The sequence below is a fragment of the Leiobunum rupestre genome, chromosome 10, assembly GCF_980474605.1.
Source record: "Leiobunum rupestre chromosome 10, qqLeiRupe1.1.hap1, whole genome shotgun sequence".
Taxonomy (NCBI): Eukaryota; Metazoa; Arthropoda; class Arachnida; order Opiliones; family Sclerosomatidae; genus Leiobunum; species Leiobunum rupestre.
Genome location: NC_143393.1, coordinates 10,878,311 through 10,898,082, shown reverse-complemented (window position 1 = coordinate 10,898,082; position 19,772 = coordinate 10,878,311). Strand labels below are relative to the sequence as shown.

The following is a 19,772-nucleotide window of genomic DNA, read 5'->3' as shown; positions in this document are numbered from 1 at the left end:
CCCTACAATTTACAATTGATAACAACATCGCCCTTCATTGACTCGTAACTGGACAGCCCCTTAGTGACATCATACCAAGTGATATCCCCCTACAATTTACAATTGATAACAACATCCCCCTTCATTGACTCGTAACTGGACAGCCCCTTAGTGACATCATACCAAGTGATATCCCCCTACAATTTACAATTGATAACAACATCGCCCTTCATTGACTCGTAACTGGACAGCCCCTTAGTGACATCATACCAAGTGATATCCCCCTACAATTTACAATTGATAACAACATCCCCCTTCATTGACTCGTAACTGGACAGCCCCTTAGTGACATCATACCAAGTGATATCCCCCTACAATTTACAATTGATAACAACATCGCCCTTCATTGACTCGTAACTGGACAGCCCCTTAGTGACATCATACCAAGTGATATCCCCCTACAATTTACAATTGATAACAACATCGCCCTTCATTAACTCGTAACTGGACAGCCCCTTAGTGACATCATACCAAGTGATATCCCCCTACAATTTACAATTGATAACAACATCGCCCTTCATTGACTCGTAACTGGACAGCCCCTTAGTGACATCATACCAAGTGATATCCCCCTACAATTTACAATTGATAACAACATCCCCCTTCATTGACTCGTAACTGGACAGCCCCTTAGTGACATCATAACAAGTGATATCCCCCTACAATTTACAATTGATAACAACATCACCCTTCATTGACTCGTAACTGGACAGCCCCTTAGTGACATCATACCAAGTGATATCCCCCTACAATTTACAATTGATAACAACATCGCCCTTCATTGACTCGTAACTGGACAGCCCCTTAGTGACATCATACCAAGTGATATCCCCCTACAATTTACAATTGATAACAACATCCCCCTTCATTGACTCGTAACTGGACAGCCCCTTAGTGACATCATACCTAGTGATATCCCCCTACAATTTACAATTGATAACAACATCCCCTTCATTGACTCGTAACTGGACAACCCCTTAGTGACATCATACCTAGTGATATCCCCCTACAATTTACAATTGATAACAACATCCCCCTTCATTGACTCGTAACTGGACAGCCCCTTAGTGACATCATACCTAGTGATATCCCCCTACAATTTACAATTGATAACAACATCCCCCTTCATTGACTCGTAACTGGACAGCCCCTTAGTGACATCATACCTAGTGATATCCCCCTACAATTTACAATTGATAACAACATCCCCCTTCATTGACTCGTAACTGGACAGCCCCTTAGTGACATCATACCTAGTGATATCCCCCTACAATTTACAATTGATAACAACATCCCCCTTCATTGACTCGTAACTGGACAGCCCCTTAGTGACATCATACCAAGTGATATCCCCCTACAATTTACAATTGATAACAACATCGCCCTTCATTGACTCGTAACTGGACAGCCCCTTAGTGACATCATACCAAGTGATATCCCCCTACAATTTACAATTGATAACAACATCGCCCTTCATTGACTCGTAACTGGACAGCCCCTTAGTGACATCATACCAAGTGATATCCCCCTACAATTTACAATTGATAACAACATCGCCCTTCATTGACTCGTAACTGGACAGCCCCTTAGTGACATCATACCAAGTGATATCCCCCTACAATTTACAATTGATAACAACATCCCCCTTCATTGACTCGTAACTGGACAGCCCCTTAGTGACATCATACCAAGTGATATCCCCCTACAATTTACAATTGATAACAACATCCCCCTTCATTGACTCGTAACTGGACAGCCCCTTAGTGACATCATACCTAGTGATATCCCCCTACAATTTACAATTGATAACAACATCCCCCTTCATTGACTCGTAACTGGACAGCCCCTTAGTGACATCATACCTAGTGATATCCCCCTACAATTTACAATTGATAACAACATCCCCCTTCATTGACTCGTAACTGGACAGCCCCTTAGTGACATCATACCAAGTGATATCCCCCTACAATTTACAATTGATAACAACATCGCCCTTCATTGACTCGTAACTGGACAGCCCCTTAGTGACATCATACCAAGTGATATCCCCCTACAATTTACAATTGATAACAACATCGCCCTTCATTGACTCGTAACTGGACCGCCCCTTAGTGACATCATACCAAGTGATATCCCCCTACAATTTACAATTGATAACAACATCGCCCTTCATTGACTCGTAACTGGACAGCCCCTTAGTGACATCATACCAAGTGATATCCCCCTACAATTTACAATTGATAACAACATCCCCCTTCATTGACTCGTAACTGGACAGCCCCTTAGTGACATCATACCAAGTGATATCCCCCTACAATTTACAATTGATAACAACATCGCCCTTCATTGACTCGTAACTGGACAGCCCCTTAGTGACATCATACCAAGTGATATCCCCCTACAATTTACAATTGATAACAACATCCCCCTTCATTGACTCGTAACTGGACAGCCCCTTAGTGACATCATACCAAGTGATATCCCCCTACAATTTACAATTGATAACCACATCGCCCTTCATTGACTCGTAACTGGACAGCCCCTTAGTGACATCATACCAAGTGATATCCCCCTACAATTTACAATTGATAACAACATCCCCCTTCATTGACTCGTAACTGGACAGCCCCTTAGTGACATCATACCTAGTGATATCCCCCTACAATTTACAATTGATAACAACAACCCCCTTCATTGACTCGTAACTGGACAGCCCCTTAGTGACATCATACCAAGTGATATCCCCCTACAATTTACAATTGATAACAACATCGCCCTTCATTGACTCGTAACTGGACAGCCCCTTAGTGACATCATACCAAGTGATATCCCCCTACAATTTACAATTGATAACAACATCCCCCTTCATTGACTCGTAACTGGACAGCCCCTTAGTGACATCATACCAAGTGATATCCCCCTACAATTTACAATTGATAACAACATCGCCCTTCATTGACTCGTAACTGGACAGCCCCTTAGTGACATCATACCAAGTGATATCCCCCTACAATTTACAATTGATAACAACATCGCCCTTCATTGACTCGTAACTGGACAGCCCCTTAGTGACATCATACCAAGTGATATCCCCCTACAATTTACAATTGATAACAACATCGCCCTTCATTGACTCGTAACTGGACAGCCCCTTAGTGACATCATACCAAGTGATATCCCCCTACAATTTACAATTGATAACAACATCGCCCTTCATTGACTCGTAACTGGACAGCCCCTTAGTGACATCATACCAAGTGATATCCCCCTACAATTTACAATTGATAACCACATCGCCCTTCATTGACTCGTAACTGGACAGCCCCTTAGTGACATCATACCAAGTGATATCCCCCTACAATTTACAATTGATAACAACATCCCCCTTCATTGACTCGTAACTGGACAGCCCCTTAGTGACATCATACCAAGTGATATCCCCCTACAATTTACAATTGATAACAACATCCCCCTTCATTGACTCGTAACTGGACAGCCCCTTAGTGACATCATACCAAGTGATATCCCCCTACAATTAACAATTGATAACAACATCCCCCTTCATTGACTCGTAACTGGACAGCCCCTTAGTGACATCATACCTAGTGATATCCCCCTACAATTTACAATTGATAATAACATCGCCCTTCATTGACTCGTAACTGGACAGCCCCTTAGTGACATCATACCAAGTGATATCCCCCTACAATTTACAATTGATAACAACATCGCCCTTCATTGACTCGTAACTGGACAGCCCCTTAGTGACATCATACCAAGTGATATCCCCCTACAATTTACAATTGATAACAACATCGCCCTTCATTGACTCGTAACTGGACAGCCCCTTAGTGACATCATAGCAAGTGATATCCCCCTACAATTTACAATTGATAACAACATCGCCCTTCATTGACTCGTAACTGGACAGCCCCTTAGTGACATCATACCAAGTGATATCCCCCTACAATTTACAATTGATAACAACATCGCCCTTCATTGACTCGTAACTGGACAGCCCCTTAGTGACATCATACCAAGTGATATCCCCCTACAATTTACAATTGATAACAACATCGCCCTTCATTGACTCGTAACTGGACAGCCCCTTAGTGACATCATACCAAGTGATATCCCCCTACAATTTACAATTGATAACAACATCCCCTTCATTGACTCGTAACTGGACAACCCCTTAGTGACATCATACCTAGTGATATCCCCCTACAATTTACAATTGATAACAACATCCCCCTTCATTGACTCGTAACTGGACAGCCCCTTAGTGACATCATACCAAGTGATATCCCCCTACAATTTACAATTGATAACAACATCCCCCTTCATTGACTCGTAACTGGACAGCCCCTTAGTGACATCATACCTAGTGATATCCCCCTACAATTTACAATTGATAACAACATCCCCTTCATTGACTCGTAACTGGACAACCCCTTAGTGACATCATACCTAGTGATATCCCCCTACAATTTACAATTGATAACAACATCGCCCTTCATTGACTCGTAACTGGACAGCCCCTTAGTGACATCATACCAAGTGATATCCCCCTACAATTTACAATTGATAACAACATCGCCCTTCATTGACTCGTAACTGAACAGCCCCCTAGTGACATCATACCAAGTGATATCCCCCTACAATTTACAATTGATAACAACATCCCCCTTCATTGACTCGTAACTGGACAGCCCCTTAGTGACATCATACCTAGTGATCTCCCCCTACAATTTACAATTGATAATAACATCCCCCTTCATTGACTCGTAACTGGACAGCCCCGTAGTGATATCATACCTAGTGATATCCCTCTACAATTTACAATTGATAATTACATCCCCCCTACAGTTACTCGTAACTGGACAGCCCCTTAGTGACATCATACCTAGTGATATCCCTCTACAATTTACAATCAATAATGACATCCCCGTCAGTGACTCGTAACTGGACAGCCCCTTAGTGACATCATACCTATTGATATCCCCCTACAATTTACAATTGATAATGACATCCCCCTACAGTGACTCGTAACTGGACAGCCCCTTAGTAACATCATACCTAGTGATATCCCCTATAATTTACAATCAATAATGACATCCCCGTCAGTGACTCGTAACTGGACAGCCCCTTAGTGACATCATACCTAGTGATATCCTCCTACAATTTACAATTGATAATAACACCCCCCTTCATTGACTCGTAACTGGACAACCCCTTAGTGATATCATACCTAGTGATATCCCTCTACAATTGATAATGACATCCCCTACAGTGACTCATAACTGGACAGCCCCTTAGTGACATCATACCAAGTGATATCCCCCTACAATTTACAATTGATAACAACATCCCCCTTCATTGACTCGTAACTGGACAGCCCCTTAGTGACATCATACCAAGTGATATCCCCCTACAATTTACAATTGATAACAACATCCCCCTTCATTGACTCGTAACTGGACAGCCCCTTAGTGACATCATACCTAGTGATATCCCCCTACAATTTACAATTGATAACAACATCCCCCTTCATTGACTCGTAACTGGACAGCCCCTTAGTGACATCATACCTAGTGATATCCCCCTACAATTTACAATTGATAACAACATCCCCCTTCATTGACTCGTAACTGGACAGCCCCTTAGTGACATCATACCAAGTGATATCCCCCTACAATTTACAATTGATAACAACATCGCCCTTCATTGACTCGTAACTGGACAGCCCCTTAGTGACATCATACCAAGTGATATCCCCCTACAATTTACAATTGATAACAACATCGCCCTTCATTGACTCGTAACTGGACAGCCCCTTAGTGACATCATACCAAGTGATATCCCCCTACAATTTACAATTGATAACAACATCGCCCTTCATTGACTCGTAACTGGACAGCCCCTTAGTGACATCATACCAAGTGATATCCCCCTACAATTTACAATTGATAACAACATCGCCCTTCATTGACTCGTAACTGGACAGCCCCTTAGTGACATCATACCAAGTGATATCCCCCTACAATTTACAATTGATAACAACATCCCCTTCATTGACTCGTAACTGGACAACCCCTTAGTGACATCATACCTAGTGATATCCCCCTACAATTTACAATTGATAACAACATCCCCCTTCATTGACTCGTAACTGGACAGCCCCTTAGTGACATCATACCAAGTGATATCCCCCTACAATTTACAATTGATAACAACATCCCCCTTCATTGACTCGTAACTGGACAGCCCCTTAGTGACATCATACCTAGTGATATCCCCCTACAATTTACAATTGATAACAACATCCCCTTCATTGACTCGTAACTGGACAACCCCTTAGTGACATCATACCTAGTGATATCCCCCTACAATTTACAATTGATAACAACATCGCCCTTCATTGACTCGTAACTGGACAGCCCCTTAGTGACATCATACCAAGTGATATCCCCCTACAATTTACAATTGATAACAACATCGCCCTTCATTGACTCGTAACTGGACAGCCCCCTAGTGACATCATACCAAGTGATATCCCCCTACAATTTACAATTGATAACAACATCCCCCTTCATTGACTCGTAACTGGACAGCCCCTTAGTGACATCATACCTAGTGATCTCCCCCTACAATTTACAATTGATAATAACATCCCCCTTCATTGACTCGTAACTGGACAGCCCCGTAGTGATATCATACCTAGTGATATCCCTCTACAATTTACAATTGATAATTACATCCCCCCTACAGTTACTCGTAACTGGACAGCCCCTTAGTGACATCATACCTAGTGATATCCCTCTACAATTTACAATCAATAATGACATCCCCGTCAGTGACTCGTAACTGGACAGCCCCTTAGTGACATCATACCTATTGATATCCCCCTACAATTTACAATTGATAATGACATCCCCCTACAGTGACTCGTAACTGGACAGCCCCTTAGTAACATCATACCTAGTGATATCCCCTATAATTTACAATCAATAATGACATCCCCGTCAGTGACTCGTAACTGGACAGCCCCTTAGTGACATCATACCTAGTGATATCCTCCTACAATTTACAATTGATAATAACACCCCCCTTCATTGACTCGTAACTGGACAACCCCTTAGTGATATCATACCTAGTGATATCCCTCTACAATTGATAATGACATCCCCTACAGTGACTCATAACTGGACAGCCCCTTAGTGACATCATACCAAGTGATATCCCCCTACAATTTACAATTGATAACAACATCCCCCTTCATTGACTCGTAACTGGACAGCCCCTTAGTGACATCATACCAAGTGATATCCCCCTACAATTTACAATTGATAACAACATCCCCCTTCATTGACTCGTAACTGGACAGCCCCTTAGTGACATCATACCTAGTGATATCCCCCTACAATTTACAATTGATAACAACATCCCCCTTCATTGACTCGTAACTGGACAGCCCCTTAGTGACATCATACCTAGTGATATCCCCCTACAATTTACAATTGATAACAACATCCCCCTTCATTGACTCGTAACTGGACAGCCCCTTAGTGACATCATACCAAGTGATATCCCCCTACAATTTACAATTGATAACAACATCGCCCTTCATTGACTCGTAACTGGACAGCCCCTTAGTGACATCATACCTAGTGATCTCCCCCTACAATTTACAATTGATAATAACATCCCCCTTCATTGACTCGTAACTGGACAGCCCCGTAGTGATATCATACCTAGTGATATCCCTCTACAATTTACAATTGATAATTACATCCCCCCTACAGTTACTCGTAACTGGACAGCCCCTTAGTGACATCATACCTAGTGATATCCCTCTACAATTTACAATCAATAATGACATCCCCGTCAGTGACTCGTAACTGGACAGCCCCTTAGTGACATCATACCTATTGATATCCCCCTACAATTTACAATTGATAATGACATCCCCCTACAGTGACTCGTAACTGGACAGCCCCTTAGTAACATCATACCTAGTGATATCCCCTATAATTTACAATCAATAATGACATCCCCGTCAGTGACTCGTAACTGGACAGCCCCTTAGTGACATCATACCTAGTGATATCCTCCTACAATTTACAATTGATAATAACACCCCCCTTCATTGACTCGTAACTGGACAACCCCTTAGTGATATCATACCTAGTGATATCCCTCTACAATTGATAATGACATCCCCTACAGTGACTCATAACTGGACAGCCCCTTAGTGACATCATACCAAGTGATATCCCCCTACAATTTACAATTGATAACAACATCCCCCTTCATTGACTCGTAACTGGACAGCCCCTTAGTGACATCATACCAAGTGATATCCCCCTACAATTTACAATTGATAACAACATCCCCCTTCATTGACTCGTAACTGGACAGCCCCTTAGTGACATCATACCAAGTGATATCCCCCTACAATTTACAATTGATAACAACATCCCCCTTCATTGACTCGTAACTGGACAGCCCCTTAGTGACATCATACCAAGTGATATCCCCCTACAATTTACAATTGATAACAACATCCCCCTTCATTGACTCGTAACTGGACAGCCCCTTAGTGACATCATACCTAGTGATATCCCCCTACAATTTACAATTGATAACAACATCCCCCTTCATTGACTCGTAACTGGACAGCCCCTTAGTGACATCATACCTAGTGATATCCCCCTACAATTTACAATTGATAACAACATCCCCCTTCATTGACTCGTAACTGGACAGCCCCTTAGTGACATCATACCAAGTGATATCCCCCTACAATTTACAATTGATAACAACATCGCCCTTCATTGACTCGTAACTGGACAGCCCCTTAGTGACATCATACCTAGTGATCTCCCCCTACAATTTACAATTGATAATAACATCCCCCTTCATTGACTCGTAACTGGACAGCCCCGTAGTGATATCATACCTAGTGATATCCCTCTACAATTTACAATTGATAATTACATCCCCCCTACAGTTACTCGTAACTGGACAGCCCCTTAGTGACATCATACCTAGTGATATCCCTCTACAATTTACAATCAATAATGACATCCCCGTCAGTGACTCGTAACTGGACAGCCCCTTAGTGACATCATACCTATTGATATCCCCCTACAATTTACAATTGATAATGACATCCCCCTACAGTGACTCGTAACTGGACAGCCCCTTAGTAACATCATACCTAGTGATATCCCCTATAATTTACAATCAATAATGACATCCCCGTCAGTGACTCGTAACTGGACAGCCCCTTAGTGACATCATACCTAGTGATATCCTCCTACAATTTACAATTGATAATAACACCCCCCTTCATTGACTCGTAACTGGACAACCCCTTAGTGATATCATACCTAGTGATATCCCTCTACAATTGATAATGACATCCCCTACAGTGACTCATAACTGGACAGCCCCTTAGTGACATCATACCAAGTGATATCCCCCTACAATTTACAATTGATAACAACATCCCCCTTCATTGACTCGTAACTGGACAGCCCCTTAGTGACATCATACCAAGTGATATCCCCCTACAATTTACAATTGATAACAACATCCCCCTTCATTGACTCGTAACTGGACAGCCCCTTAGTGACATCATACCTAGTGATATCCCCCTACAATTTACAATTGATAACAACATCCCCCTTCATTGACTCGTAACTGGACAGCCCCTTAGTGACATCATACCTAGTGATATCCCCCTACAATTTACAATTGATAACAACATCCCCCTTCATTGACTCGTAACTGGACAGCCCCTTAGTGACATCATACCAAGTGATATCCCCCTACAATTTACAATTGATAACAACATCGCCCTTCATTGACTCGTAACTGGACAGCCCCTTGGTGACATCATACCAAGTGATATCCCCCTACAATTTACAATTGATAACAACATCGCCCTTCATTGACTCGTAACTGGACAGCCCCTTAGTGACATCATACCAAGTGATATCCCCCTACAATTTACAATTGATAACAACATCGCCCTTCATTGACTCGTAACTGGACAGCCCCTTAGTGACATCATACCAAGTGATATCCCCCTACAATTTACAATTGATAACAACATCCCCCTTCATTGACTCGTAACTGGACAGCCCCTTAGTGACATCATACCAAGTGATATCCCCCTACAATTTACAATTGATAACAACATCCCCCTTCATTGACTCGTAACTGGACAGCCCCTTAGTGACATCATACCTAGTGATATCCCCCTACAATTTACAATTGATAACAACATCCCCCTTCATTGACTCGTAACTGGACAGCCCCTTAGTGACATCATACCTAGTGATATCCCCCTACAATTTACAATTGATAACAACATCCCCCTTCATTGACTCGTAACTGGACAGCCCCTTAGTGACATCATACCAAGTGATATCCCCCTACAATTTACAATTGATAACAACATCGCCCTTCATTGACTCGTAACTGGACAGCCCCTTAGTGACATCATACCAAGTGATATCCCCCTACAATTTACAATTGATAACAACATCGCCCTTCATTGACTCGTAACTGGACAGCCCCTTAGTGACATCATACCAAGTGATATCCCCCTACAATTTACAATTGATAACAACATCGCCCTTCATTGACTCGTAACTGGACAGCCCCTTAGTGACATCATACCAAGTGATATCCCCCTACAATTTACAATTGATAACAACATCCCCCTTCATTGACTCGTAACTGGACAGCCCCTTAGTGACATCATACCAAGTGATATCCCCCTACAATTTACAATTGATAACAACATCGCCCTTCATTGACTCGTAACTGGACAGCCCCTTAGTGACATCATACCAAGTGATATCCCCCTACAATTTACAATTGATAACAACATCCCCCTTCATTGACTCGTAACTGGACAGCCCCTTAGTGACATCATACCAAGTGATATCCCCCTACAATTTACAATTGATAACCACATCGCCCTTCATTGACTCGTAACTGGACAGCCCCTTAGTGACATCATACCAAGTGATATCCCCCTACAATTTACAATTGATAACAACATCCCCCTTCATTGACTCGTAACTGGACAGCCCCTTAGTGACATCATACCTAGTGATATCCCCCTACAATTTACAATTGATAACAACAACCCCCTTCATTGACTCGTAACTGGACAGCCCCTTAGTGACATCATACCAAGTGATATCCCCCTACAATTTACAATTGATAACAACATCCCCTTCATTGACTCGTAACTGGACAACCCCTTAGTGACATCATACCTAGTGATATCCCCCTACAATTTACAATTGATAACAACATCCCCCTTCATTGACTCGTAACTGGACAGCCCCTTAGTGACATCATACCAAGTGATATCCCCCTACAATTTACAATTGATAACAACATCCCCCTTCATTGACTCGTAACTGGACAGCCCCTTAGTGACATCATACCTAGTGATATCCCCCTACAATTTACAATTGATAACAACATCCCCTTCATTGACTCGTAACTGGACAACCCCTTAGTGACATCATACCTAGTGATATCCCCCTACAATTTACAATTGATAACAACATCGCCCTTCATTGACTCGTAACTGGACAGCCCCTTAGTGACATCATACCAAGTGATATCCCCCTACAATTTACAATTGATAACAACATCGCCCTTCATTGACTCGTAACTGGACAGCCCCCTAGTGACATCATACCAAGTGATATCCCCCTACAATTTACAATTGATAACAACATCCCCCTTCATTGACTCGTAACTGGACAGCCCCTTAGTGACATCATACCTAGTGATCTCCCCCTACAATTTACAATTGATAATAACATCCCCCTTCATTGACTCGTAACTGGACAGCCCCGTAGTGATATCATACCTAGTGATATCCCTCTACAATTTACAATTGATAATTACATCCCCCCTACAGTTACTCGTAACTGGACAGCCCCTTAGTGACATCATACCTAGTGATATCCCTCTACAATTTACAATCAATAATGACATCCCCGTCAGTGACTCGTAACTGGACAGCCCCTTAGTGACATCATACCTATTGATATCCCCCTACAATTTACAATTGATAATGACATCCCCCTACAGTGACTCGTAACTGGACAGCCCCTTAGTAACATCATACCTAGTGATATCCCCTATAATTTACAATCAATAATGACATCCCCGTCAGTGACTCGTAACTGGACAGCCCCTTAGTGACATCATACCTAGTGATATCCTCCTACAATTTACAATTGATAATAACACCCCCCTTCATTGACTCGTAACTGGACAACCCCTTAGTGATATCATACCTAGTGATATCCCTCTACAATTGATAATGACATCCCCTACAGTGACTCATAACTGGACAGCCCCTTAGTGACATCATACCAAGTGATATCCCCCTACAATTTACAATTGATAACAACATCCCCCTTCATTGACTCGTAACTGGACAGCCCCTTAGTGACATCATACCAAGTGATATCCCCCTACAATTTACAATTGATAACAACATCCCCCTTCATTGACTCGTAACTGGACAGCCCCTTAGTGACATCATACCTAGTGATATCCCCCTACAATTTACAATTGATAACAACATCCCCCTTCATTGACTCGTAACTGGACAGCCCCTTAGTGACATCATACCTAGTGATATCCCCCTACAATTTACAATTGATAACAACATCCCCCTTCATTGACTCGTAACTGGACAGCCCCTTAGTGACATCATACCAAGTGATATCCCCCTACAATTTACAATTGATAACAACATCGCCCTTCATTGACTCGTAACTGGACAGCCCCTTAGTGACATCATACCAAGTGATATCCCCCTACAATTTACAATTGATAACAACATCGCCCTTCATTGACTCGTAACTGGACAGCCCCTTAGTGACATCATACCAAGTGATATCCCCCTACAATTTACAATTGATAACAACATCGCCCTTCATTGACTCGTAACTGGACAGCCCCTTAGTGACATCATACCAAGTGATATCCCCCTACAATTTACAATTGATAACAACATCCCCCTTCATTGACTCGTAACTGGACAGCCCCTTAGTGACATCATACCAAGTGATATCCCCCTACAATTTTCAATTGATAACAACATCCCCCTTCATTGACTCGTAACTGGACAGCCCCTTAGTGACATCATACCTAGTGATATCCCCCTACAATTTACAATTGATAACAACATCCCCCTTCATTGACTCGTAACTGGACAGCCCCTTAGTGACATCATACCTAGTGATATCCCCCTACAATTTACAATTGATAACAACATCCCCCTTCATTGACTCGTAACTGGACAGCCCCTTAGTGACATCATACCAAGTGATATCCCCCTACAATTTACAATTGATAACAACATCGCCCTTCATTGACTCGTAACTGGACAGCCCCTTAGTGACATCATACCAAGTGATATCCCCCTACAATTTACAATTGATAACAACATCGCCCTTCATTGACTCGTAACTGGACAGCCCCTTAGTGACATCATACCAAGTGATATCCCCCTACAATTTACAATTGATAACAACATCGCCCTTCATTGACTCGTAACTGGACAGCCCCTTAGTGACATCATACCAAGTGATATCCCCCTACAATTTACAATTGATAACAACATCCCCCTTCATTGACTCGTAACTGGACAGCCCCTTAGTGACATCATACCAAGTGATATCCCCCTACAATTTACAATTGATAACAACATCGCCCTTCATTGACTCGTAACTGGACAGCCCCTTAGTGACATCATACCAAGTGATATCCCCCTACAATTTACAATTGATAACAACATCCCCCTTCATTGACTCGTAACTGGACAGCCCCTTAGTGACATCATACCAAGTGATATCCCCCTACAATTTACAATTGATAACCACATCGCCCTTCATTGACTCGTAACTGGACAGCCCCTTAGTGACATCATACCAAGTGATATCCCCCTACAATTTACAATTGATAACAACATCCCCCTTCATTGACTCGTAACTGGACAGCCCCTTAGTGACATCATACCTAGTGATATCCCCCTACAATTTACAATTGATAACAACAACCCCCTTCATTGACTCGTAACTGGACAGCCCCTTAGTGACATCATACCAAGTGATATCCCCCTACAATTTACAATTGATAACAACATCCCCTTCATTGACTCGTAACTGGACAACCCCTTAGTGACATCATACCTAGTGATATCCCCCTACAATTTACAATTGATAACAACATCCCCCTTCATTGACTCGTAACTGGACAGCCCCTTAGTGACATCATACCAAGTGATATCCCCCTACAATTTACAATTGATAACAACATCCCCCTTCATTGACTCGTAACTGGACAGCCCCTTAGTGACATCATACCTAGTGATATCCCCCTACAATTTACAATTGATAACAACATCCCCTTCATTGACTCGTAACTGGACAACCCCTTAGTGACATCATACCTAGTGATATCCCCCTACAATTTACAATTGATAACAACATCGCCCTTCATTGACTCGTAACTGGACAGCCCCTTAGTGACATCATACCAAGTGATATCCCCCTACAATTTACAATTGATAACAACATCGCCCTTCATTGACTCGTAACTGGACAGCCCCCTAGTGACATCATACCAAGTGATATCCCCCTACAATTTACAATTGATAACAACATCCCCCTTCATTGACTCGTAACTGGACAGCCCCTTAGTGACATCATACCTAGTGATCTCCCCCTACAATTTACAATTGATAATAACATCCCCCTTCATTGACTCGTAACTGGACAGCCCCGTAGTGATATCATACCTAGTGATATCCCTCTACAATTTACAATTGATAATTACATCCCCCCTACAGTTACTCGTAACTGGACAGCCCCTTAGTGACATCATACCTAGTGATATCCCTCTACAATTTACAATCAATAATGACATCCCCGTCAGTGACTCGTAACTGGACAGCCCCTTAGTGACATCATACCTATTGATATCCCCCTACAATTTACAATTGATAATGACATCCCCCTACAGTGACTCGTAACTGGACAGCCCCTTAGTAACATCATACCTAGTGATATCCCCTATAATTTACAATCAATAATGACATCCCCGTCAGTGACTCGTAACTGGACAGCCCCTTAGTGACATCATACCTAGTGATATCCTCCTACAATTTACAATTGATAATAACACCCCCCTTCATTGACTCGTAACTGGACAACCCCTTAGTGATATCATACCTAGTGATATCCCTCTACAATTGATAATGACATCCCCTACAGTGTCTCATAACTGGACAGCCCTTAGTGGCATCATACCTAGTGATATCCCCCTACAATTTACAATCGATAATGACATCCCCCTTCAGTGAATCGTAACTGGACAAACCCTTAGTGATATCATACCTAGTGATATCCCCCTACAATTTACAATTGATAACAACATCCCCCTTCATTGACTCGTAACTGGACAGCCCCTTAGTGACATCATACCTAGTGATATCCTCCTACAATTTACAATTGATAATGACATCCCCCTACAGTGACTCGTAACTGGACAGCCCCTTAGTAACATCATACCTAGTGATATCCCCTATAATTTACAATCAATAATGACATCCCCGTCAGTGACTCGTAACTAGACAGCCCCTTAGTGGCATCATACCTAGTGATATCCCCTACAATTAACAATCGATAATGACATCCCCCTTCAGTGAATCGTAACTGGACAACCCCTTAGTGATATCATACCTAGTGATATCCCTCTACAATTTACAATCGATTATGACATCCCCCTTCAGTGACTCGTAACTGGACAGCCCCTTAGTGGTATTATACCTAGTGATATCCCTCTACAATTTACAATTGATAATGACATCCCCTACAGTGACTCATAACGGGACAGCCCCTTAGTGACATCATACCTAGTGATATTCCCCTACAATTTACAATCGATATTGACATCCCCTTCAGTGACTCGTAACTGGACAGCCCCTTAGTGGCATCATACCTAGTGATATCCCCCTACAATTTACAATCGATAATGACATCCCCTTCAGTGAATCGTAACTGGACAACCCCTTAGTGATATCATACCTAGTGATATCCCCCAACAATTTACAATCTATTATGACATCCCCCTTCAGTGACTCGTACCTGGACAGCCCCTTAGTGACATCATACCTAGTGATATCCCCCTACAATTTAAAATTGATAATAACATCCCCCTTCATTGACTCGTAACTGGACAACCCCTTAGTGATATCATACCTAGTGATATCCCTCTACAATTTACAATTGATAATGACATCCCCTACAGTTACTCGTAACTGGACAGCCCCTTAGTAACATCATACCTAGTGATATCCCCCTATAATTTACAATCAATAATGACATCCCCGTCAGTGACTCGTAACTGGACAGCCCCTTAGTGACATCATACCTATTGATATCCTCCTACAATTTACAATTGATAATAAAATCCCCCTTCATTGACTCGTAACTAGACAGCCCCTTAGTGATATCATACCTAGTGATATCCCTCTACAATTTACAATTGATAATGACATCCCCCCTACAGTTACTCGTAACTGGACAGCCCCTTAGTGACATCATACCTATTGATATCCTCCTACAATTTACAATTGATAATAACATCCCCCTTCATTGACTCGTAACTGGACAACCCCTTAGTGATATCATACCAAGTGATATCCCTCTACAATTTACAATTGATAATGACATCCCCCTACAGTTACTCGTAACTGGACAGCCCCTTAGTAACATCATACCTAGTGATATCCCCCTATAATTTACAATCAATAATGACATCCCCGTCATTGACTCGTAACTGGACAGCCCCTTAGTGATATCATACCTAGTGATATCCCTCTACAATTTACAATTGATAATGACATCCCCCCTACAGTTACTCGTAACTGGACAGCCGCTTAGTGACATCATACCTATTGATATCCCCCTATAATTTACAATCAATAATGACATCCCCGTCAGTGACTCATAACTGGACAGCCCCTTAGTGACATCATACCTAGTGATATCCCCCTACAATTTAAAATTGATAATAACATCCCCCTTCATTGACTCGTAACTGGACAACCCCTTAGTGATATCATACCAAGTGATATCCCTCTACAATTTACAATTGATAATGACATCCCCCTACAGTTACTCGTAACTGGACAGCCCCTTAGTAACATCATACCTAGTGATATCCCCCTATAATTTACAATCAATAATGACATCCCCGTCAGTGACTCGTAACTAGACAGCCCCTTAGTGGCATCATACCTAGTGATATCCCCTACAATTAACAATCGATAATGACATCCCCCTTCAGTGAATCGTAACTGGACAACCCCTTAGTGATATCATACCTAGTGATATCCCTCTACAATTTACAATCGATTATGACATCCCCCTTCAGTGACTCGTAACTGGACAGCCCCTTAGTGGCATTGTACCTAGTGATATCCCTCTACAATTTACAATTGATAATGACATCCCCTACAGTGACTCATAACGGGACAGCCCCTTAGTGACATCATACCTAGTGATATTCCCCTACAATTTACAATCGATATTGACATCCCCTTCAGTGACTCGTAACTGGACAGCCCCTTAGTGGCATCATACCTAGTGATATCCCCCTACAATTTACAATCGATAATGACATCCCCTTCAGTGAATCGTAACTGGACAACCCCTTAGTGATATCATACCTAGTGATATCCCCCAACAATTTACAATCTATTATGACATCCCCCTTCAGTGACTCGTACCTGGACAGCCCCTTAGTGACATCATACCTAGTGATATCCCCCTACAATTTAAAATTGATAATAACATCCCCCTTCATTGACTCGTAACTGGACAACCCCTTAGTGATATCATACCTAGTGATATCCTTCTACAATTTACAATTGATAATGACATCCCCTACAGTGACTCATAACGGGACAGCCCCTTAGTGACATCATACCTAGTGATATTCCCCTACAATTTACAATCGATATTGACATCCCCTTCAGTGACTCGTAACTGGACAGCCCCTTAGTGGCATCATACCTAGTGATATCCCCCTACAATTTACAATCTATTATGACATCCCCCTTCAGTGACTCGTAACTGGACAGCCCCTTAGTAACATCATACCTAGTGATATCCCCCTATAATTTACAATCAATAATGACATCCCCGTCAGTGACTCGTAACTGGACAGCCCCTTAGTGACATCATACCTAGTGATATCCCCCTACAATTTACAATTGATAATAACATCCCCCTTCATTGACTCGTAACTGGACAGCCCCTTAGTGATATCATACCTAGTGATATCCCTCTACAATTTACAATTGATAATGACATCCCCCCTACAGTTACTCGTAACTGGACAGCCCCTTAGTGACATCATACCTATTGATATCCCCCTATAATTTACAATCAATAATGACATCCCCGTCAGTGACTCATAACTGGACAGCCCCTTAGTGACATCATACCTAGTGATATCCCCCTACAATTTAAAATTGATAATAACATCCCCCTTCATTGACTCGTAACTGGACAACCCCTTAGTGATATCATACCAAGTGATATCCCTCTACAATTTACAATTGGTAATGACATCCCCCTACAGTTACTCGTAACTGGACAGCCCCTTAGTAACATCATACCTAGTGATATCCCCCTATAATTTACAATCAATAATGACATCCCCGTCAGTGACTCGTAACTAGACAGCCCCTTAGTGGCATCATACCTAGTGATATCCCCCTACAATTAACAATCGATAATGACATCCCCCTTCAGTGAATCGTAACTGGACAACCCCTTAGTGATATCATACCTAGTGATATCCCTCTACAATTTACAATTGGTAATGACATCCCCCTACAGTTACTCGTAACTGGACAGCCCCTTAGTAACATCATACCTAGTGATATCCCCCTATAATTTACAATCAATAATGACATCCCCGTCAGTGACTCGTAACTAGACAGCCCCTTAGTGGCATCATACCTAGTGATATCCCCCTACAATTTACAATCGATAATGACATCCCCCTTCAGTGAATCGTAACTGGACAACCCCTTAGTGATATCATACCTAGTGATATCCCTCTACAATTTACAATTTATAATGACATCCCCTTCCAAAAGGCGTTTTTTTCACTTCCGAAAATTGACCTTCCCCCTTCCCAAAAAAGGTCTTTTCCCCTTCCAAAAATCGACCTATCCCCTTCCAAAAAAAGGGCTTTTCCACTTCCGAAAAACTAACTTTTCCCTATCCATAGCGTGAAGCCCATAATAATATCCATATATCGTCCAAAATAAGCGACTTTTCTAATGTGTGATATTTCGTCAGCTAATACCCAGGCGCCTGTGTGACCTCTCCATAACGGAAAACGTATTTCGTACTTACTCTCTCTAGTCACGAAAACCAAGACTGAAACGAAAATACAGATGGACAACGCTCCCAAAATGCCCATAATGACTCGTGATTTGGTCACTTTACACGACGTGGTTACGGCTCTTTTCACGCGAAACCACAAATTTTAATATTATTAAAAATTCTAATTGATACTGTTAAAGCAGTTGTAACATACCCAGCGTTCACCTGGACATATTTGAAATCCATTCTCAACTGAATTTCTCATAAATTTTT

The 19,772-nt window shown here is 42.0% G+C and overlaps 1 protein-coding gene across 1 annotated transcript in view; it reads right to left on the bottom strand.

Annotated features, from left to right (window-relative positions):
* LOC149923646 (membrane metallo-endopeptidase-like 1) overlaps window positions 1-19,772 on the bottom strand; it is a 25,212-nt gene extending 5,440 nt beyond the window's left edge. Inside the window, exons 1-2 of the mRNA XM_090161645.1 lie at window positions 19,714-19,772; window positions 19,530-19,639 (exon numbers count right to left, since the gene is read on the bottom strand). Coding sequence (XP_090017771.1) covers window positions 19,530-19,639; window positions 19,714-19,745 — 142 coding nt within the window. The 5' untranslated portion in view covers window positions 19,746-19,772. The remainder of the gene's footprint in view (window positions 1-19,529; window positions 19,640-19,713) is intronic.